Source organism: Dicentrarchus labrax, unplaced genomic scaffold (genome assembly GCF_905237075.1).
Source record: "Dicentrarchus labrax unplaced genomic scaffold, dlabrax2021, whole genome shotgun sequence".
In the NCBI taxonomy this organism is placed as follows: domain Eukaryota; kingdom Metazoa; phylum Chordata; class Actinopteri; family Moronidae; genus Dicentrarchus; species Dicentrarchus labrax.
The window spans coordinates 9,612,152-9,634,667 of record NW_026136715.1 but is presented as its reverse complement, the minus strand read 5'-3'; the positions used below and the strand labels follow the sequence as shown (position 1 = coordinate 9,634,667).

At 40.8% G+C, this 22,516-nt stretch overlaps 2 protein-coding genes and 1 long non-coding RNA gene across 4 annotated transcripts in view; 2 read left to right on the top strand and 1 right to left on the bottom strand.

Annotated features, from left to right (window-relative positions):
• Positions 1 to 1,244: 1,244 nt before the first annotated feature.
• On the top strand, positions 1,245 to 11,640 carry zgc:113278 (Translocating chain-associated membrane protein 1-like 1-like). 2 transcript variants are annotated; one of them, XM_051424039.1, is made up of 11 exons: positions 1,245 to 1,520; positions 2,824 to 2,884; positions 3,008 to 3,126; positions 4,485 to 4,601; positions 4,689 to 4,747; positions 5,115 to 5,199; positions 6,121 to 6,191; positions 7,155 to 7,259; positions 7,380 to 7,516; positions 7,689 to 7,856; positions 8,223 to 11,640. In XM_051424039.1, the coding sequence occupies exons 2-11, from the start codon at positions 2,845 to 2,847 to the stop codon at positions 8,294 to 8,296; spliced, it is 975 nt and encodes a 324-aa protein (XP_051279999.1). In that variant the 5' UTR covers positions 1,245 to 1,520; positions 2,824 to 2,844; the 3' UTR covers positions 8,297 to 11,640. The 2 variants fall into 2 exon arrangements, with proteins under 2 accessions (XP_051279999.1, XP_051279998.1); XM_051424038.1 differs by lacking the exon at positions 1,245 to 1,520 and adding an exon at positions 1,527 to 1,807.
• LOC127376795 (uncharacterized) lies at positions 11,578 to 22,165 on the bottom strand. The gene is made up of 3 exons (XR_007887566.1): positions 21,953 to 22,165; positions 21,778 to 21,846; positions 11,578 to 12,452 (listed from the first exon to the last, which is right to left on the bottom strand). It is a non-coding gene; the product is annotated as an uncharacterized LOC127376795 (long non-coding RNA).
• Positions 21,437 to 22,516, top strand: part of LOC127376766 (nuclear receptor coactivator 3) — a 65,439-nt gene continuing 64,359 nt past the window's right edge. The window contains exon 1 of the mRNA XM_051423973.1: positions 21,437 to 21,573. The gene's annotated coding sequence lies outside the window, so the exon portion shown is untranslated. The remainder of the gene's footprint in view (positions 21,574 to 22,516) is intronic.

Genomic DNA, 22,516 nt, shown 5'->3' with positions numbered 1-22,516 from the left:
CAGACTATGTAGAAGAGGACTCATTCCCTCTGTACATAAAAAACAGCTCATTCTAGCATCACAAAAACTCGATTCTTATTTCCAGGTGATTAATACACCAATGAAAACATACCTATGAATACTGTATTCAATTTCTGCCTATAGATCCCTCTAAATGTTTCACACTGGACCTTTAAAACAAGGATTTGACTCAGGAGCCAGACTCATAAAACTGAGAAATAATGCAGGACTTGCTTCAGATGATATTGTACTTTAGTGGTGTGAATTCTCTAATAAATCCGCAATTAAACAAATTACCATCAACCTGGGGCTGTTGAGGCCCCCAGGGGTCTGGAGCAATTACCTGCCTTGCCCATTTGGGAATCCAACTCATATATAGTACCATTTCCAAACAGACCTACCATTTCAGATTATGGTGTGCTGAAATATAACATATCCCTAAACAATCAGGGTTGGGAGGGTTAATTTAAAAATGTAATTCGATACAATTACTAATAAAAAAATTGTTGTCAGTATCCTAATCCAAATATCCCAATATTACAGTAACGTAACCTGATTACTTTCTGTTAATTTTGGATTATTTAAACCAAGATAAAGACAAGATAATATAAAATATTAAAATAAAAATCTAGAACATAAAAATTATATATACTATTATGCAAAGATGAATATAACTGTACATGTAACATCAACAAAACAAAAAATAAAATATGAAAAAAGACATTATTTTAACATCTACGTGTCCCCTTATTAAAGAAAGGATGTCTTTTAAAACTATAATCCTGCTAAATAATCCTCTTTTTTTTTAGTAAATATAACTGTAATCTGATCTTTTTTTGTATCCTCATTCATCCTTATTTAATCTGTTTCTCCTCAAACCTGCAAACAATGTTGCATCACTCAAACTATTATATATATATAATTATATATTATATATAATATTATATCTACAGTTTTTATTTTCTTCTCAGCAAAACGAGGAGTACGTGAAGGCACCACGGGGGAAAAAAAATCATAACCCGCCCTCCTCCGCCTCTGATTGGCTAGTACACGTAGCCTTCATTGGCTGTGATTGGTTGGGTGTGGGCATGAGGCGTGCGATTGGTTCGATTCGGGATCAGAATGTCAGGCTAAGCCAATCAGAGGCAAAGTAGGGCGGGTCTTCCACGGTGGGGGGGAGCGATCGCCCACGGTGGGGCCTGGGTTCTCCTTCTACGTCAATGACACTGGGCGGTTCATGAATGGGGTTTTGAAGTGGGAGGGCCCCGTCATCTGACTTTAACCAGGCACGGTAACACAAAAAAAAAAAAAAAAAAAAAGAAAAAAGAAGTGGGTGTTGTTGCCGTAGTGTTTTGGGTTTTTTTTTTTTTTTTTCTCATGACTGTTTTTAAAACCCACGAGCTTACGGACCTCAGTGGAGCGAGCAGCCCCGAGCAGAGCAGACACCCATCAGCTGAGACGTGCAGGCCAGCACACAGCAGCCGTGCATCGGAGAGGAGGTGGAGGAGGTGGAGGAGTGTGTGAGTGTGTGTGGAGAAAGAGAGAGAGAGAGAGGGCAGGGAAAGCTGTAGCCTCCAACTTAGCACCACTTCAGTGACGGCAGCCCGGAGCCGGAGAGAGAGAGAGAGTGAGAGAGAGAGAGAGAGAGAGAGAGAGAGAGAGAGAGAGAGAGCCGTGTCGGGGAGCCATGGGTTTCCGCAAGAAGAACAAGAGCCCACCGGTGCTGAGCCACGAGTTTGTGATCCAGAATCACGCCGATATGGTTTCGTGCTTGGCCATGATTATCCTCCTCGGCCTGATGTTCGAGGTACTGTGTGAGTGGAGAGAGAGAGGGGGAAAAAAAAAAAAAGCACCAGGAGCTGTTAGCCGAGTGATGTTAGCTGCTTTGCTAACTATCGTTAGCTGACATGACAGCAGCGACTCCAGGGGCAGGGCGCTAGAGTGTCTTTCTCCTTCCCTTCTCATGTGTCTCACTGATTGCCAAAGAAGATGGCGAGGAGGCCCACTGGCACAGCTAACACAGGTCATTTTATTTGAAAACCAGTCGGCTAATCCGTTGCCTTCATAGCTTAAAAAAAAAAAAAAAAAAAACCAAAACAATACATGTATCTGGCCTTGGGTAGCAGGTTAGAGGAGGCTTGAAAGTGTCTGCATGCTACACCTTTTGATCACTGGTTCGTCAGAGCTGGCTTGTTATCAAGCCACGTCTGAATGAAACAAGATACTAACCTGTCCCCACCCAAACACCCAGCCAACCAGACTCTAAATGCTGTTGGAAAATGATAAGATCTTTGCCTTAATCCGCCTAAACCTGTGGAAGATGTAGCTTGGAAAAAGAAAGATCAACGCCTTCACGCAAGGAGAAAGTGCTGCCCAATGATACAGTTCATCCTGACACAATGAGGGTCATTGTAGCAGTGGTAGTGAACTTGAAATAGGACTCATTTTTGCTAGAAAACCCCCCCTGAGAGTCCCTCCAGGCAGTCCCCCCCCTCCCCAACTTGGAGGTCCCTAGACCCTAGTTATGGGAATCAGTGGATTCAGGATCCTGCAGTGACACAGCAGTCTGATTTCTTTCACAGTCGTTTTACAGGTTGATACTAAAAGATTGAACGTAGATTAAGACGCTCTGTTTCCACCTGTCGAGAAAGAGAGTAAGGTTCACTGACGTGGGACAATCCACGAGGATTAAACTCACTTTTTATGACAACACTTTGCTGCTTTTTTGTGTGAAATATGTCAGCGGTCAGTGACAAACCTTTTCCTCTGACTCCTGCATCATTCAGTTAATCCTGTTTGTTTTTCTTCTTCTTTGTGTTCCAGGTCACAGCAAAGTTTGCCATCATGTTCATCACGGTCCAGTACAACGTCACACAGGTTCTTGGTAAGCTGAAGTTTATAGCGTCATTTCAGTGTTCAGCATTTTCCTGCATCTGCAATGTTTTTTATTGGTCGTGTATTCCGCCTCAATTGTAAAGGATTTTAAGGTTTTCTTGTTTTTCTGCAGATGAGAAGAGTGAGCCGGTGAACCTCTACCAGTACGGTCCTAAAGATGTGGCCACGGTGTTTTTCTACCTGCTCATCGCGGTCATCCTTCATGCCTTGATACAAGAATATATTCTCGACGTGAGTTCATCCAATATCCAAACTCAGCAGCCATCAAATATCGGCTCACATTGTTTGTTGTTTTTACCAAAGTGACTTATTATTTTGATCTTTTGGGTGCGACGGACGCAGGAGCCTGAGTGCTCACTGCAGTCATCTAGTTTTTTTTTATCAAATAACGCCTATTGTGTGTGTTCGGCTCTGTTCTGGTCCTTGAATACTTTTTGGAGAGCCATTTGTAGGTAATCAGGTCCAATCCTTCCAGCTGCATTATGTGCACTAACGCACAATGACTGAAGCAGTGCTCATGTTTCTCCTGGCATCTTTTGTCTTTGATGTCATTTCCCAGTGGGCTATCATTAGAAAAATATTTTTATATATTTTTATTCCAAAAATAAAAAATCCTTTTTGTGGACGACCACCAGAAAACTGTCTCTCCTGAAGAATAAGATCCTACCTTTTAATGTCTGTCTTAAAACAATTGTCTGGTGTGAACAATAAAACAGGCCAGCATAACTTCCTGAAACACTTACGGTTTGAGAGATAGAGGACAACATCCTCAGTGAGGTTTAGTGTCTCGCTCAGGGACACTTTGACAATGTGGAGTGGGTGATCGAACCACCAACCTTGTGATTAATAGATTACCTACTCTACTTGCTTAGCTGCCCAGACTGAAGACAGACTTAGAAAAATGTGAATCCTATCCTTCAAGGTCAAAGGACTCCTATTTAAAACACATGTGCAAGAAGGAAAATGTTCACAGCTACTCTTGTTTGTTAGAGCTATGACAATTTCATCTCAGCGACAGGTATTTTTTATGTACTTAAAGGTCCAGTGTGTAACATTTAGGAGGATCTAATGGCAGACAGAGAATATAATATTCATATAGGTATGTTTTCATTTGTGTACAATCACCTGAATAGAGGAATCATTGTGTTTTTGTTACCTTAGAATGAGATGTTTTTATCTACAGAGGCAGTGGGTCCTCTTCTGGAGGCCGCTGTTTTGTTTCTGTAGTAGCCCAGAATGGACAAACTAACCACTGGCTGTAGATAGGGCAGCCACCGTAGTCTCTCGTACACACCACCTGTTCTCATTCCTGGGTTCATCAAATACTGACGCGAGTGGTGTTCAGTTGCTTGCAATCTGCAACTTCACCGCTAGATGCCACTAAAATCTTACACACTGGTCCTTCAACCTCTCGTTCCTCCATAAATGAATCTACAGATATCTTAGTTTTGTAATGAGATGTGAGTAAAAACATATACACGCTTGTATAATTAAAAAAAAAAAAAAAAAGAAGGAACTAAATATCCCCCCTACATCAACATTTAATATATTAATGTGTTCACCTTATGTAATGTTTTGTTTGATTTCAGAAAATGAACAGGAGGTTGCACCTGTCAAAAACCAAACACAGCAAGTTCAATGAGTCTGGACAGCTCGCTGCGTTCTACCTATTCTCCTTCATCTGGGGCTGCAGCATCCTGACAGCGGTACGAGGGTTAGAGAGTCACAGAAACACACTGTCCCAGATGGCATTAGGCTTTATCTTATGCGTATGTCTCTTTTCTTTCTGACAGGAGGACTTCGCAACAAATCCAACTTTCTTATGGGAGGGTTACCCACACACTCACATGGTGTAAGTAAAGATCTATAGACTCCTACACATCATAAGGTCATATTTTACAATTTAATGATTACTGGTAATGAGAAGTAGGGAAGTATTTGCATTCAGTATTTGGAGATTTACTATTGTTTAGTCCTTCTTTTAAATTATATGGTACAATTGTTGGGATCCATCTTATCATCTTTTATCAGAGTTTAAGATCCTGTGTCATAGATCAATGGGGGATCATGTAGTCTAGATCAGCCTCCTTCCGATTTACTTACTGGTTTGACTTGTGCATGTATTTTAAATAGAATACAGTCCACCATATGATGTAACTTCTGTCCATGCCCAAGTAACACATGGGTTCTTACTTCTGCACAACCTGTCCTCTGTCTAGTTTTCAGGTCAAGTTCTTCTACATTTGCCAAATTGCCTATTGGCTCCATGCACTTCCTGAGCTGTACTTTCAAAAAGTACGGAAGGTGAGGGTCATTTTTATGTATTTATTTTCAAATGAGGTACACTGATGTAAAATGCTGCAGGTTTTTGTATGTTTCCCGTAGGTTAGCAGAGCAGCAACTTCTTTCTGTAAGTTGATGGCCTTGCGTTGCACATGTGAGGTGGTACATTGGCTCAAGTGAAAGAAAAATATTGAGTTTTACGACCACATTAACCATATAACCTCTTAATAAATGAGAAGTGGTGAAAAACTTGAGTTTGAGTGGGTCAACAGTAACACATCAGACTAAGATACAATTAATTTCACTAGTTATCAAAGTTTTTGAGTGTGCAGTAACCTATGATGACTACAATAGTTTATACATACAGTCGGTGAATATCCCTCCAACCAATGCTGATCCCTCCTGGCATTTTTATGTGTTTCCACGAGGAATCAGCTGAGGACTGTGCAGATGTGCACATAGGGGCTAGGAATACATTAAACAATCGCACCTCTGTTGCACCTACACAAGCAATGAGACATGTTGACTTATTATTGGCTCTTTTTTCTACTAGATTTATTGGATAATGCATGTCTGTGTAGCTATTTTGTTGGTATTCTGTGCATATATATACCATTTTTGTAGAGTTAATTGGAGCCAAGTGGATGTTGAGGCTTAATGTGCACAGAAAATGTACCATAGCGTCAAAGCTAGAACGTGGGTAATGAGTCCTGGCTGTGTTTTTTAAAGGCTGCAGACTTTAAAGCAATTGCTTCCCAAGAATGTTTTTCTATACAGTAAAATCTACAGTACACTCTGCTACTTCATGTCCAAAGTTAAAAATGCTCAGAGCCTGTGTGAAGAAATGTTTTGTCACTTGGATAGAATTGATGTTGCTGCTATGGAGCGGCCGCTGCTGTTACTAATACAAACTCTCTCCCGCCCTTTGTTTTATTTCTACAGGAGGACATCCCCCGCCAGCTCTACTACATTTGCCTTTATGTTGTCCACATCACTGGTGCCTATGTCTTAAAGTGAGTGAAATGTTTCATTTTCTCAGCTTATCCTGTGAAGAAGACGTATACTATAGGTGTATTGCTCATGAAGATATAATGTATCCTGATAAGTAGTGTTTCAAACCAGTGCCTCACATTAATTATCAAATTAACAATCAGACGGCGTACCTGATGCTAAGCTACTACACATTATTTTCGAGTTTATGATTTGGTAATTGCTTTGTTTTCTTCTTTGAGTGATGGACTTTGAGGAGAATTTTTCAGTTCTCTTCTAACCTCTAACCCAGGTCAGCTGACTTTTCCTTTATACAGGGAATTGATACTGTGTTTTGATCTGTGAGGCCCACGTGTTTTTCAAAGACCATTGATCTAAAAAAAAAAAAACTGATATGAAAGCCATATTCTACGAGGGGGAGTTTTTCTTTCTCCACGTACTGAGTCGTCCTCAGTTAAGTCTGTGTAATGGTAATGTCAATGCCTGATGGTTTAAGGCTAAAGACTTTATGGCTAGTACCTACCTGCTGTTGAGTTTGCATCTCTCACACACACAAGAGTTCAGTGGCCTTTTTTACAACTGCTGCAAGAGTTATTGATTTATTCTCGCCATATACTACAGAGAGCTTTGAAAAGCTATAACCAGCAAACACAGCGGTACATAGCAACTGCGTTTAGTTAATCCAAACAATACAATCTTTCTTCAAGTGTCCTTCTAATGTCAGCGGTGTGTATCACTCGTTCTGTTTGCTTTTTTTTCCCCTTGGGTATCAGGAGACAAGCTATTCACCACTATAAGTGACATCCCATGCTGCAATGGGAGGTTTGTTTGTAAGGGGATGTGATAGTACCTGAAAAACTTTAATATGAGGAACTGATATGGAAATGTTGCAACTCCTGTTTCACCGCAATGTTCATTAAGAGGACTTTTTCTTTAAGTTAATTCTGTGTTGCCATCCGTCTCTCTCTATGTCCCATCATGTTCAGCCTCCACCGACTGGGCCTGGTGTTGCTGGTCCCTCACTACCTGGTGGAGCTCCTGTTCCACGCTTCACGCCTCTTCTACTTCAGTGATGAGAACAAGCAGAAAGGGTATTGCTTTCATTCATGGAACAAACAAGTTGCCATTTTTCTAATTAGTGTTTGGTGGGCGGTAGTGTGTTCCTGATCTGATCTGAACAACCTGGTGCAATGTCTGTTTTCTTTTTGTAGTTTTACTCTGTGGGCGCTGCTTTTTGTCATTGCCCGCCTCCTCACACTCACACTCTCAGTTCTGACGTTTGGCTTTGGACTGCCCCGTACAGAAAACCAGGGCTTCTCCCTAGCAGAAGGCAACTTCAATGTGCTCACTATAAGGCAAGTCCAAATGACAATTAACAGCAAGAGCCCTTTTTGTCTCTTATCTAGCTAATTTACATGTGGCATTAAACATAAAAACAAACGAAATAGCCAAAGTTTTGCTTTCCTCTGCACAAGTTGAATCACTTTAACTTTTTAGTTCTTAAAATGTGTCCTCCCCACCCCTCAGGATGACTTGTCTGGCAGCCATCTGCCTGACACAGGCCTGGATGATGTGGAAATTCATTAACTTTCAGTTGAAAAAGTGGAGGGAGCACAGCCAGAACCAGGCCTCAAAGAAGAAGATGGTCAGCCCAAAGAGTAAGCCTCACAAAAGGGAGCCCACAAGGGGTGAGTATTCAAGAACCTCAGCATCTAGTCAGACACCCAGACAGACATAATGGAACCCTGTGTTTTAGTTTATGTCTCACACTCTTAGTGTTTCAGATTCTTTTTCTGTGTGTGTGTGTGTGTGTGTGTGTGTGTGTGTGTGTGTGTGTGTGTGTGTGTGTGTGTGTGTGTGTGTGTGTGTGTGTGTGTGTGTGTGTGTGTGTGTGTGTGTGTGTGTGTGTGTGTGTGTGTGTGTGTGTGTGTGTGTGTGTGTGTGTGTGTCACACTCTTAGTGTTTCAGATTCTTTTTCAGTATTGTTAATTAGTGTGTGTGTGTGTGTGTAATCGCTTTCATCAGTAATGTTTCTATTCACCTGTCTTTGTCAGGAGGTGCTTCCAATGGGGTTGTGAAGTCTGAGGATAAAACATCACCACGGGCAAGAAAAGCCAAAGCTTCATAGAGATGGAAGAAGTGGGGAAACAAACTAAGTGAGGGAGTTCTGACAATGTGACATTATGTCTTTACACAACTTCAAATTTTGTCTACTGTTCTCCAAAACAAATGTTTAAGCGCACTAAGAAACCTTACATAGCTGTCCCTTTGGGGGTTGATACTCCTTTTTGAAAAAGTTCAGTGTTACTGTCTGCTAGAAGTGTTTATTATTAATTTGGGTTCTCTGCAGATGGGACGTTGGCAGGACAGTGCTGGTTTTGATGCTTTAACAGGATAGATTTAGCTTTTCAAAGTGTCCTTTTGTGTAAAGCTACGATCACTCGCCGGGTACTTTAAACTGGGTTGCTCTTCAGTAATTTGACATCAGTTAACATCACAGTACCTTAACAAGCAAATTCTGACTTCAGGGCAACTTAACATAAAGTGCAGATTAACTGTACAGTGTGTTATTTTAAGTTTGGGCCTTATTCAGTTACACTCACAAAACAGGCCACTGGCTCAAGTCCCAAAATAAAGCCTTTCTTGCTCTGCAGGACAGCACTCCTATATTCTGCTGTTGTCAGGAAAAGATCATTAATTAATATTTGTGCTATTTAGGTATTTGGCATGGCTGCAGCCAGAAAACTGAAGCGTGTGCTTAACTCCTTGATCATTTACTGCCATTATTTGACAGCCTCTGCCTTTGAAATCCGACATGTTACAGGATTGAGGCACTTTTTGTATTTCTGTTTGCTTTTATCACTAGCCTGGTAATCGGCTTCACCCTGTCACAGGGGCTCATCCAGGTTAGGTGACTTACCAAGAGGAAGCTGTACTGTAACCTGTAATGCTGTACTGTATGCATACAGTTAAATCTTTTTATAATGGCATGATCGGAAACTTGAGCAAGAAACTGTGTTTGAGGCTGCGATTCAGTCTTTTATATGGTAATATCAATGCATGATGGTTTAAGGCTAAAGACTTTATGGCTAGATCCTACCTGTGCTGTTGAGTTTGCATCTCTCTCTCTCACTCACACACACACACACACACACATATATACAATACACAAACACACAAGCATTCAGTGGCCTTTTTACAACTGCTGCAAGAAGTTTGAGTTATTTATTTTTGCCATATACTACAAATAGTTATTATTTTATATGCTTTGAAAAGCTATAACCAGCAAACACAGCGGTACATAGCAACTGCGTTTAGTTAATCCAAACAATACAATCTTTCTTCAAGTGTCCTTATAATGTCAGTGGTTCTTATCACTCGTTCTTCTTGTGTTGCGTTCTGTTTGCCTTCTCTGTTTTCGCTTTTTTTATTCTTGGGTATCAGGGGACAAGCTATTCACCACTTACACTTTAAGTTACATCCCAATGGGAGGTGTGTTTGTTCGGGGATGTGTTTGTATGCCTGTACACTTACACGTGTGTATGTGTGTGTGTGTGTGTGTGTGTGTGTACAGTATTGTTTCGCCTACTGTGTATGTGAATTAACTGGGCGTGAATGATGATGATGATGGTGATGACAACGATGTTTATTGCTTGTCTCGTTAAAAAAAATAATAATATTGCCTGCGTGCAGAGCATGAAATGTGACAATCTGTTCATTGACTCCTGCCCTGTTTGTTGTATTTCACTTACTCTGTCTTTTAGTTCACTTCGGTTGGGCCCGTCTCAGTGCCCGACACGCACCTGTGTGTAAAACACTGAGCTGTGGATAGGTGTATGATCTATAGGTTACTAAATGCTTATGTGTTCAATGTCTCTGCCCCTCAGATACCCTTTCCTGTGTGAGAGAGATTCTGTGATTTTTTTTGTTTGCCAAATGTGGCATGTTTCGTCCTTCCTGCTTCACCTTTTCAATGATCCTGACATTGCTATGGAGCACACGCATTGTACTGTTGGCCATACTCTTTCCTCTCATGGACCAAGCCCTGCTCTACTACTAAACCACTGTGCATGCGAAGCCCAGTACAGACGTGACTGTACTACCTGTCGGCAGACAGTTGGAGTTTGGAGTCTTTTAGAGCAGTGAGGAGATGAAGATGCCATTCATTTTTTGCTCCCTTTAGCGCTCCTTATTGGGACTTTGGTGGTGTTTTAAAGCCCTATGTCTGTGTATGGCAGTGTCATAGGAGGGAAGGAGGAGCAGAGGACTTATGTACCAGCCTGTTATTAAACTGTCTCAGATGTAAAAGAGAAAAAAAAAACTGACCTAACCCTACACTGTACTAAAATATGTGTCAGATTTTTAAGCTATTTTTATAGAGGGGAAACTGTTGAAATTCACTGTTGTTCAGTACACACGTGTGAATATTTGTTTTGCATCCATATTGATATGAATTGTTTTTTATATAAGAATGAAGCTTGCTGAACTGTTAGCGTGGATATACATTGTGGTATGAGAGTAAAAATGTACTTAGCCTAATGGTTTATTTAACTTCATGGCCTTATTAGAGCAACGTGAACTAAATTGTATAACAGTGCTCAGTTAACACTACTGCAGGCGTACGCTGCAGCTATCACAACTACATGTTTTATGATAGTGAAATACACCATCATACGGACACTAGTCATTGTCACATCAGTTTAAATATATAATCAGAAGAGCAAACGGTCAGTATAGTGTTTTATTTGTTCCAGTTCTGCAGGTGTTTCTCAGTATTTGTGATTACAGGGCCGGAGGTAGAACCAACAAACTACATTTTGCAGAGTGAAACCATCTGTAAGCTTTTCTTGCTCATCAGATGTCACACTGTACAACAATCAGCAGACGTTTAGGCTCTGAAACACGAGCTGCTCCATAGTTCACGGTCCCCTCGCTTCGAGACACAATAGCCTGTATAATCCCACAGGAATGCACTTTTTTTTTTTTGCATAATATGCATTATGTCAGAGCACCATAACACTGCTCACTTGGGCTGTTTCTGCATTGATGCTCAAGGGTTTTACAAATTGCCGTTGCTCAATTTTAAAAACTGTGTGATTTTGTAATTGTTGAAAACTTAAAAAAAAAAAAAAAAAAGGCTGCAATGATTCAACTGTATGAGCAACCTCTAGGTGGCAACAATCATTAATGCATTTGACCATGAGATCACTTTAAAAAAAAAAAAAAAAGACCTGCACAGCAGAGACACACACGTGTGTTGTATTCTATTAATTAATTCTGCATTGTCCTTGATTTGTTTTTATTTTGCTGCTTGTTTATAGATGTTGCGATATATTTCCTTTTCAAATATGTTGTCTCTGAACTGCTCTGATGGTATATATTTATGCAAATTCTTGTGAGTTCTGATCATTTTTTTTTTTGTCACTATTTTTTTATTTCATGTTTGAATAAAGCTTTTATTCATTACACAAACTTGTTGAACATGTATATATATATTTTATTTGTTTACATGCTGCCCACAGGTTGAGTAGTATAACTGTCTCCATGGAAACACCCACAAAAAAACATTAAATTATGAGGGATGTAGATAATTACCCACTGGGGTGAACCAGCAGTGAAAATGCCATTCATAAAGCAGGGATACACACAAAATCTTGGGTTTTTTTAGGCTTCCCTCTCTTGCCTCCTGCTCATTACATCCTTCCACCTATTTAACTTAAGGACATATTTGGAGACCTACTTGATTTAAAAAATTGAAAAATCATTTATCCCTTTTGGGGATGGTGTCAGGAGACTTGAGGAAATATTGGCCAAATCTTACTTCTTGCTTAATTACCACCAGGGGGCAACTGTGAGCTTTTTGCCTGAGGGACAGAAGCAGTCTGCAGGGGCATAGCTGCATACAGACCTGCATTAATAAATCACTAGTCAGAGTGAGAAAGATAGAAACATTGTCTCATCACACAGTATGCAGCTCAACACTCTTAAACAGACTTTAATGTGCAGTCAACCAACAAAATGAAGCAATTGATGGGTTTATCCAAATATGAGAGTATATTTCAGGTGGGAGACCTCCGCCTCAGCTCCACTGTTCTGCAATTTGACTGGCGGGGCACTGTAAACATGACATCTGCATCCACGGATGGTGAGGAATGAGCACAACACAGAGAAGAGACACCTGCAGCTCACTGCTAATGTGTTGTGTTGTTTCAGAGTAATGGGTTTTCTCCTGGCAATCAGACAGCATGATGGATCAGTGGGAACCAGGGAGGCAGGCTGGAGCTCTGCAGGGTCAGCACAAGGACAGGAGTTCACACACTCGCTCTCCATCACACACACACACACACACACACACTGATGGCTGTATCCACAACCCAAACATACATGGCCTGAACCCGCTGAGGGTGTGCTTCAAAAGCAAACTTGCAGAAAGAGTCCAACAGCAGGGACCTTGCTAAGGCAAAGGGGGGGGGGGAATCACTATCCCCCTCTTTTTTTTTCTTTAATTCCTCCCCTTCATCCAATGAGGATAAATCTCTCACTGAATCGTCAGTATTATGTGTAATTTCCATATAAATTAGCTTCATTAAAAGGGGAGTACTTTCTTATTTAACGAAGCTCATTTGAAATTCTGTATTTAATAAGACATGCAATCCCAGACTTGCAGACTAATAGCCAACAATTAGCAGGACTGGAGCATGTGTGTGTGTGTGTGTGTGTGTGTGTGTGTGTGTGTGTGTGTGTGTGTGCCTTTGTGTTTGTGTGTCTGCTTAATCTCTTGGACGTATTGTAGTCCCTCAGTGTTATTTTCATTGATTGTCTTAAATGAGCAAATTGGGCAGCAGCTGCTCTCCCAGCCAGGTTTACTTGCAGTGATCCATGAAGCATGGTGGAGATCTAAGACGTTCATGACCTCACGGCTATTTGTGAGCGAGCAGACGAGAGGGGAGGGCTTGAGGTGAGCGATAGAGCAGGTGTAGACCAATGAAGGAGAGTGTGGAAGGGGTGGAAACATCTGGAGGGATCAGAGGCACGGGAATGAAAAGCAGACGGGAGTGAAGACAAAATGGTAAAGGAAGCGAGAGGAAGAGAAACAGACAGACGGAGAGCAATGTCGCGCAGAGTGCTGTGATTTACAGTAAGAATAATGGAGGGAAGAGAGTAGTGTGTTGTAAAGAGGAGAGTAGTGTCTTATCAGTGTCCATCAGTGCCAGCAAATGCTCCTAAATGGCACACATAAAGGGAGGAAAGGTGAGGTAAAGAGGCTATAGACAACAGAAAGATAAATGAGAGAGACTAAATGACAGGATGGGAGGGGAAAAAAGATGTTAGGTTGTATATTTTCATCCAGCATCATCCCTCAATAAATGGCTTTTCTCTCCACCTTATTCATTATCCAGCTTTCTGCCATTTGGTGTGTGCATATGTATGTTTGTGTGTGAATGCAAGTCATTTTAGGAACAAATCTTATTTAGTAGTAGCTTAGCAAAACGACTTCTTGATTCGAAATGGAGGGAGAGGAGGAGAAATAATAGCAGACAAAAGAAATTAAAATGGCTCTGAGGCTAAACATTACTGCTTATGTGTGGAAGTTAATTAATAGCAAAACAATTGAAAGGGCATAGATCAAATTTAAATGGAAATCAGTCGTCAAGATTTGAGTAAGCACAAGGACAGATTTATAAGCACAGAACAAGTTCTGAGAGTAAGCAGAGGCAGAGTTGAGAATAATAGATGTTTTGATCCTGTGAGAGAAACACTGTGTCAAGAAATGAAGAAGCGGGACTTAGTTTGCTTCGTATCCTGTTGCACACTTTCAGTTTTGGAAGTGAGTGTCCCTTGCAAGCAAGTGAAATCTAATGGATTTGTCAAGAGCCCAAAGGCCCAGTCACACCAGCATTTAAAACTAAGTTAAATTAAGCAGTGAAATCAATTCTTGACGCTAGAACTGCCGCTATCAGTGCAACTCTTCATGTCTTGACGCTGCTGACGTTTGAGCGGTCCAATGGAGGAAGCTAATTAGCTGTGATTGTGAACCATCCAGCATTATTTACCCTTCCTTAAGGAGTATAGACTGCTCCACAAAACAGGAATGGTTTGACAGTTATGAGATAGGAGTCAATGGTACTAACATGTCTTTTGAATAAACAGTCAAAGCTAACAGGGCTAACGAGCTCTCTAACTGGAAAGCTTTACCAGAAATTGTTTCCTTATCAAGCCTTTTTCTCAAGTTCCTAAATGCAGAGACTCTGCCAAAACTGCTGGTGGAAATTATGAGAGCACATGTTGAACCGAGTGCACATGAAATCAGGATTCTGTGCTTAAGACTTGTTTCACGCTTCCAGATTTGTCCCTGCGTGCTCTCCAATCTAGATTGATTACAGCTTGAACTCATTCTGTGCCCCCTCAATAGTTTTGAAATTAACAAACTGCCCTACATATGATCATTATGTATTTTAAGAGCTGTGCTATTTGTGGTCAGTCCTTGCCTGCCTCTGACTGTTTGACCACACCAAAACACGTAGCAGTGTGAATTAATAGAGCAAGTGAAGACCTCAGTTATGGAGTCAGCACGTTTGGCCTCAAGCGTTCGCATTGAGCAACATAGAAATCAACAAATATGTAGAGGGATTATGAATATGATGTATGCACGTGCTCCAGACTGTGTGGAATGCTTTCTCTGTGTGTGTGTGTGTGTGTGTGCATGCAGCTGTGCGACAACAAGCTGTGCATCTGGAACATGAAACTTTACACACCTACACATATGTGCATGCCCCCCCCCCCCACACACACACACACACACACACACACACACACACACACGGCCCAGCCGCAACTGGGACAGCTGACAGCACTAGCGGGGTCACGTGTGTTTATACAGTCTCATCTGTTTCTCCATTGCCTGAACTCTCTCGGTAACACTTGGTTCGTGCACTCTTCCACGGTGTAAGCGCAAAAAAAAAGCCACGCTCCCACCTTCCTCTCTCGCTTATTCCGCCGCCTTTGTGGGTTTTTGTTTTTCCAAACCGCAAATGCATCATCCATCGAGGCTTTTGAGTCAGTGATTCTACAACTGCCCCTGTTTTTTGCTTTAACCGTTCAATCATGGTGTATTGATTTTACATTGGATGATGGGAGGCAGAAACTAGGCCTACTGGCTAAATGGGACTGAACCATATGGTGAATTCATAAATACATGACCACCTAATTGTTTCACACAGCTCCACCTTTATCTTTCCTGCTTTATTTGTGACCAGTTTCTTTTCTTGATTATTTCTGTGTAATTTCCCTTCCTTCTGAAAGCAATCAAATACATTATGTCCATGTGAATGCAAACAGGCCAACTTCATACTTCATCTACATGGTCGAGTTAACCTCTTAAAGGTCCCATGTGTAACGTTTTGGAGGATCTATCGCAGAAATTAAATATAATATTCATAGGTTCATAGGTGTATAATCTCCTGAAAATAAGAATCCTGTTTTTCTATTTTTTAGTATTATGTAAAGAATATCATAGGCAAAGATTAAACCTGAAGGTGTACAGTGAATGTATTCACCTGGTCATTATTCGTAGTGTATATATTCATCATCATTCATCTAGTGGTAGGTTGCAGATTGCAAATATCTGAATACAGCTCAGCCTTCCAAACGTGTAGGAGAGGCTATGGTGGCCACAAAATGCGTAAAGGCCCTATCTAGAGCCAGTGTTTGGTTTGTCTGTTCTGGACTACCGTAGAAACTTGGCGGCCTCCATGGAAGTCGACCTGCTCCCACTGCAGATAAAAATGTCTCATTCCAAGGTAACGAAAACACAACAATTCTTATTTTCAGGTGATTATACACTAATAAAAACATGCCTATGAATATTATATTAAATTTCTGACAATAGATCCTCCTAAATGTTCCACACTGGACCTTTAAATATTATCTACCAATTATTTTCTCAAAACTATAAAATAAAATGAAAGACACTTAATGAAAGATGCCCAAGGTGATGTTGGCAGATAGCAATACAGCCCAAAATCCCCAAATAATAAATTTTTGTTTGAATAATTACTGAACGATTAATCAATTACACAAAGTAGTTGCTGATACATCTCCTGTCGATCAAATTGACGAATGAACAAACAGATCAATCGACTAATCATTTTAGCTCTACATACAAATGTGGCAGCATTTTCTACATATGGGTTGCCTCTTTTCTTTCTCCATGTCTCACATCTGTGTGCATGTGTGCGCTCACACACGTGTGTGTGCGTGCTCGTAGCTGTTCCACTACCCTCCTGAAGCCTCGTCCCTACCTGTTTGGAATTTTAAACAGCTTCCCTGTTCCTCTCACCTTCCCACAACTCTCTCTGCAGTCCCCTAAATTCTCACTGACTGTCTCAACAATAAACTGTATGCTGGTAAATAAAGCATGATCTTCTGTTCACGCTGTAACCATCTAATGGATTGATATTAAGCAGTAAGTATGCTTTATTGTATCTTTGTACCTCAATGCTGAGGTGCTACTATAGTACAAGTGATTCTTTTGGGTGTGTACTCGCATGTGTTTCTTCACATTACATTTCATTTTCTGCCATTTCCGTTTTCTTAGCCTCGGGCAACACTGTGGAATTTTCCAAATGATGGACAATAAGTAGCATAATAATGTGGTTTTAAATATTGTGGGACTGCATCCAGAAGCCAGCTGGCTATAGAAAAACAATTCTCCACTGTTTCACTCTATCAGGAACAGGCATAATGAATTAAAAGTGTTTCCAAAATGCAATAGCAGCATAGGCACTTAAAAATCATGCTTGCAGATAGTCTCAAAAGCTATTCATAATTCCAGAGAATATATTTAAATGAAATTATTTGCAAGCAAAAGTCTGGAACGATTCTGACTTCCAATAATAATCCAATTACAGCTTTGTCGTTCATGTAATAATTATTTTCGTGAAAGTAAGCTAAGTCTCATGTTTTTAAGAATCAAACTCCAGTTATCCTGGCAGTCCCAAGAATAACTTGCCAGTGGTTATGCCTGCTTTAGGCCAATTATTATAGACATACTTTACATTACTGCCAACCATTGTCCAAATCACAGGGTAATGCTTTATAATTCTGAATGTTTCCAGCAGCCATTAGTTTCCTCTCATTTAATATGGACTGAAAATCAACTTGTGCTTTTTTAGTAGATTAGCTAAAATATGCAAAGACTGCAACACTGTTATGGTGCTTTAACAAATTCAAGACATTAAAGTTGAGATTAAATGAAAAATGCCTTTCCCAGGTTATATTGTGCACATAATTAACAATTTATGCCAAAAAAAAATGTTCTTGTAAAAGAAAATGTGATGCATGCTTACGTGAACCAACCAATTTCAACCAATATCACCAACCCGTCAATCAATCTTCAACTTTTAGCGACACAGAGCAAAGATTCATTAGTTAGCTAGCAAGCAACTAATGGGGGCCAGGCCTCACTGATTACTGTACAAAAACACAACTTTATAACTGATTTGGGTGAAACTGGATCATATTTTATGGGGAAAATATTTTCCAGCAGATTTAGCTAATAGGGCCGCTACAGCTGCATGATATGGTTGGGGGACGTCACCCACATTCACCGCTATTGGCTACCGTGACGTTAAGAGCCTATCTAGCTGCTTGTTTCTCCAGGAAACACAGAAATATGTGGATGCAAACCTCACTCTGCTTTCCGTTTCATGTAGAATAAAATAACGATTTCTGTATCTGGAATATTATAATTTTAGTCATTAAATGGTCATTTAATATCTCCGTGACTTATTTATATCGAGCCTTAAAGAGTAACTGAACAGTCTCTTTCAACACACCCTCCAATCAGGTGTGGTCGGTGATGTCACGGTGTACTGACACACCCTGGAGTACACTTCTACATCCCTGCAGCACCGTGACGAAGTTAAAGCACTAGATTCTCAATAAAAACAGGGTTTTCTGGGGGTTTTAAAGAGAAACTCCAAGGATGTCAGATATTCCCTGATGATGTCATTAACGTTACTTTTTAATGATAGCCATGTATTTAGTAAATATACTCTGTGGTATACTGTATATTTTGTGGTGTTGGGGTCAGACATTATATGTGACTTGACTGTTACAGCTTCCCACCACACAAACTCGAACTCACAAATACAAGATATACACAACATAGATGGTCGGTATAAAAAAGTACAGTTGATCCTGATGGTCAGCATACTGTGTGCAGTCATATAACGTAAACGTATAGCAGCTCACAGACCGGATGTGAGGACGCATGTCAAAAAATCATTTTCTATGGAGAGGAGGAGATCAGGCCATGCAGTGATGGTGCATAATGGTTACAAAGCAGCGAGTTGACGGCCCATTCGCCACATCTGTACCTGTATAAACACGACTCGACCTCATGAAACTCAGCTCTAAATGCCAGACTCTTACTGCGTTGCCTATTCCTCGACTCAAATGTTATCAGACACATATTTATTGCACTATTTAGCTGTAATACAAGATAGTTTGTGACCAGGCCACAATTTTTTCCTGCTTGAAAACGGTTCATCCGGTCTGTTTCCAGAATTAGATGCTCAAAACTATCATTAACAGTTTCTCTTCTTTCTTGACAACCTTTTACCTGCATTTAGCTCTTTCCATGGCAGTTATTGGTTCACTACAGCCTGCCAGTGGACCTCAAATGTGCTCTAATTTCTCTTAAAGGAGGCTTAAAACGTCTCTAAATCCTTTGGCTCAGACTTGTCCCTGTATGTGTATGTGTGTCTCTGAGCGTTTGTGTGTATTACAGGGGTACAGTGTAGCATTTTTGTGAAATGAGCAGTTTGTATGAAATGCACAAAAAGCGATAAACTTTGATAAAACTGTTCAGATTATGCTCTTTTAAATGGTCTTGACATCTTTTCAGAATTAGTAGGCGGCTGAAATTAAATTCTACAGATCTTTATAATGTCACTTTTTGCTTTCCAAGAACATTCACACTTTTCCATCCCTCGCTGCTGAGTTATATTCTAATCACATTTCTTCTCCTTAGCTGTTCTTTCAGTTTTTCCTGATGAATTATGCCTGACCCACGAGGCTAATTGCTTTAAAACCTTCTCCACAACCCTATTTCAAAATGTTCTTACTCTCCGTAGTGTCTTATACTTTTATCCTTCTTGCATGCCCTCCCTCACTGTCTCAGTGAAACTGGTGTAGTACCTTATTTTCACTCCCTCTATGTTCCTTCGAGCTACAACACTTCCTCTCCTCCTCCATCACACTGTCAACTCTGCACTCGCTTCTTCTCTCCCCTTTTTATACTTTCTGTTTCTTTAACACCTATAGGTTTATCCCAGCAACCCCTCTCTTCTGGCAATAGGCTCCATTTATCAATATCTGTGATCTTGTCTCTGCGTCTTCTTAAAGTGCCTTAAACTAAACTCCACTATCTCATCATCTTGTCTCACTTCTCTCTCACCTTCCTGTTCTCGTCTTCTTTCATTCCCACTGTCATTGACACTACACTACAATACTACTCACTCTGTGCGTGTGTGTGTGTGTTTTTGTATCTATCCATGTATCTGTGCTCTTTTCCGCCTGGCATCACCATAGTGACGGATTTTGGTGCTATCTGTCCCTGCCTTGTATATCTTGGCAGCAGTCGGGGCGCTGTGCCGACGTGTCCCAGTTCATAGGCCACCCGGCTCCAGCGTCACTGCTCCACGCTGACCTTGCCAGCTCGCATACGGAGCCCACATATGGGCCTCATCTATAAGAGATAGGCAGCCTGAAGGAGCCTCATTCCCTCTAGTGAAACAAACCCAGTTCACATAAGGCTGGCTCCTGTAAAAAGGCTGCAGGATGTGAAGTGACATTTTAGCATTTGCCTGTTTTGTGAGGAAGGGAAAACCAGAGTTTTGATAGAAAACAGCTCTTTTTTTGTATCTGTAACAGATACTGATACACATTATACTATGAAAATGTCCCTGACATCTTGATTTTAGTATACAAAGAAATAACATCTCTATTATGATGTATTGTACTTACTTTTAAGACTCTTTTCAGTCATCTTATTCAAAGTATCTACAGTGTGAATGAATAGATGTAATTTTAATGGTATTCTTAGATCTGTGTTACACAAAGACCAAAAAATTACCACATTTCTCACCTTGACATAAATATTTGATGATCTGTAAGATATTTTATAATATAGTACCTGATAACATATAGTATTTTACACATATTACTAAAGAAAACTAAATGTTTAGATTATTAAGATATAAACCTTAAAGAAAATCTTACAGGATAAAGGCACAGTGAAGACCTGAACACAAGCTATATTCACAGAGCCTCCGCTGTCTACTAAACAGCCTCGTACTGCATTAGAGAGCAGTTAAAACAACTAAAAAGCTAATACAATTATAGTGTCAGGGAAAAGAAAACACAACATTTGTCCAGAAAAAGGCCTATTGCATATGTATGATAGCCTAAATGAAAAATAAGTTATAATACGGACAAATAATTGTATAAAAAAGTTACAAAAAATATCAGGAAAACTTTTCTGTGACGCTCACATTAAATATTCTGCTCAGAATTCATTAAAATCCCTAATTTTACACCAATTAGTGCAATTTATACAGTTGTTTTGTATTAATATAATAAGAAATGTCCATAACATATGTCACTTTAGGCAAGGGGTCATTAGTCTTGTTCAATAAATGAAAAAGGGCTCCTTTTAGGAAAGATATTGGGAGCGACTGCCTTTAAAGTGTCCAAACTAATCCCAGCTTCTAATAAAGTAGACGCTCCTGGCACATAAATGAGACTTTTATTTACCCAAATGGACCAACTCATCATTATCAGACAAGGATTAAGACCTCCGCGTCCTATTTTTGCTCTCAAGTTTACAGCCGTCTACTTTCTGTGTCACCCTCTCCCCCTGCAGCCAAACGAAATTTTCTTCTGGCACAAAGTCTGGAAAACAGTGGCTGTTCTAGCCTCCGGACGCAGTCAAATAAAAAAAACAAGTCTGTCTGCTTTTCGTGGAGTTTAACTGAACATACACACACACACCGTTGCATCTCTCTCTGCTGCCGTCGCTGACATCCGTCTGTAGGCTGCTAGACAGACAGTGCCTGCCCCCCTCCCATCCTACCTCCCCCCCCACCCCGCCTGCGGTGGTGGAGTCTGCCTGTAGTCCGTATCCGGGTTTGACGACGCGGCCTCGAAGCGCGGCGCTCCGTTCGAACGAACTCCGTTACCCAGAAGCCCCCGCGACGCCTCAACTTACAGAACTGGCTTCTTGGGCTTTCGGGAGTGTTTCCCATTTAAACAAACAGTGCCGAAGATGGCGGAGAGTTAACGGTGTAAAGAAGAAATTATCGATCCGGCAGAGAGAGAGAGAGAGATTACGTCCACAAGGTAAGCTCGTGCCGTGCGCGTTTGCGAACATCCAGCTGATTTAGCACGAGTTTGCATTTGGTTTGCATTTCGATAGAGGACGGAAATGTACTGACTTGGGTTCCCAGCGGCAGTGCACAGCACAATATTGGCATCGGTGCGGTGCGGAGGGCACAGTGCATGGTCATTTAGTACATGACAGCAAGAAAAAAAGATTGTACCAACCTGTCCGTGATGGTGATGAAGTGCATGCTGGGTGTCGGTGCATTGGTTGTTGTTTTTAGGTTTGTCAGCCTGCGTTGCAAAAAAAAAAAAAATGAATGAATGTTTTTTGTTTGTTTGCAGATTTGGATAAACTTAACTTGATCACGCAAAAAAAAAAGCTGGCCAGTTTACGCACAAGCTGCTGGATCTCAGAAGTGTTTCCAATTAGATGCAGTACATGGTAGGAGGAGGAGAGGTGGTGGTGGTGGGGGGAGTTTTTGGAGAAAGCACACACACTTTATACTTAAAACACAAACAAGGTGATAGTTAACTAGTTTTCTCTCGCTTTTTGGCTGCTGTCTGTGCGTCGGATGGTCGGTAGGGAGAAACTGTACAACAGCTGAGCCTGACGCTGTCGTTAACATGAGGTGGTGGTGAGGGGGGGGGGGATATATATTCTGCACTGAATGTTTGTTGATCAAGTGCATGCAAAACACACTCAGCTGTGTATCACATGCATCGTGTGTGTGTGTTAAAAGAGGCTTTTTGCTGGTTTAAATACTAAAAACGTGCGATGCGGGAAGAGGCAGACGATGCTGTCTGTCTGTCAGTCAACCAGCCTGCCCGGGACCTCTGAGCGATAAAGTGCACAGACTCTACTGTATGACACACAATATGCAAGTCAGTGCATTGAATGGAGGGCATGCATTGCCTATAGATGTGTGAGGTGGTTGTGTTTTTTTTTTTCTTTCTTATGTCT

Coding starts and splice junctions, on each gene's coding strand:
- zgc:113278 (XM_051424038.1), top strand. CDS start 1,688: ATGGGTTTCCGCAAGAAGAACAAGAGCCCACCGGTGCTGAGCCACGAG. Junction 5,200..6,120: donor ACTTTCAAAAAGTACGGAAG/GTGAGGGTCATT, acceptor TTATTTCTACAG/GAGGACATCCCCCGCCAGCT. Junction 7,517..7,688: donor AGGCAACTTCAATGTGCTCA/CTATAAGGCAAG, acceptor TGTCCTCCCCAC/CCCTCAGGATGACTTGTCTG.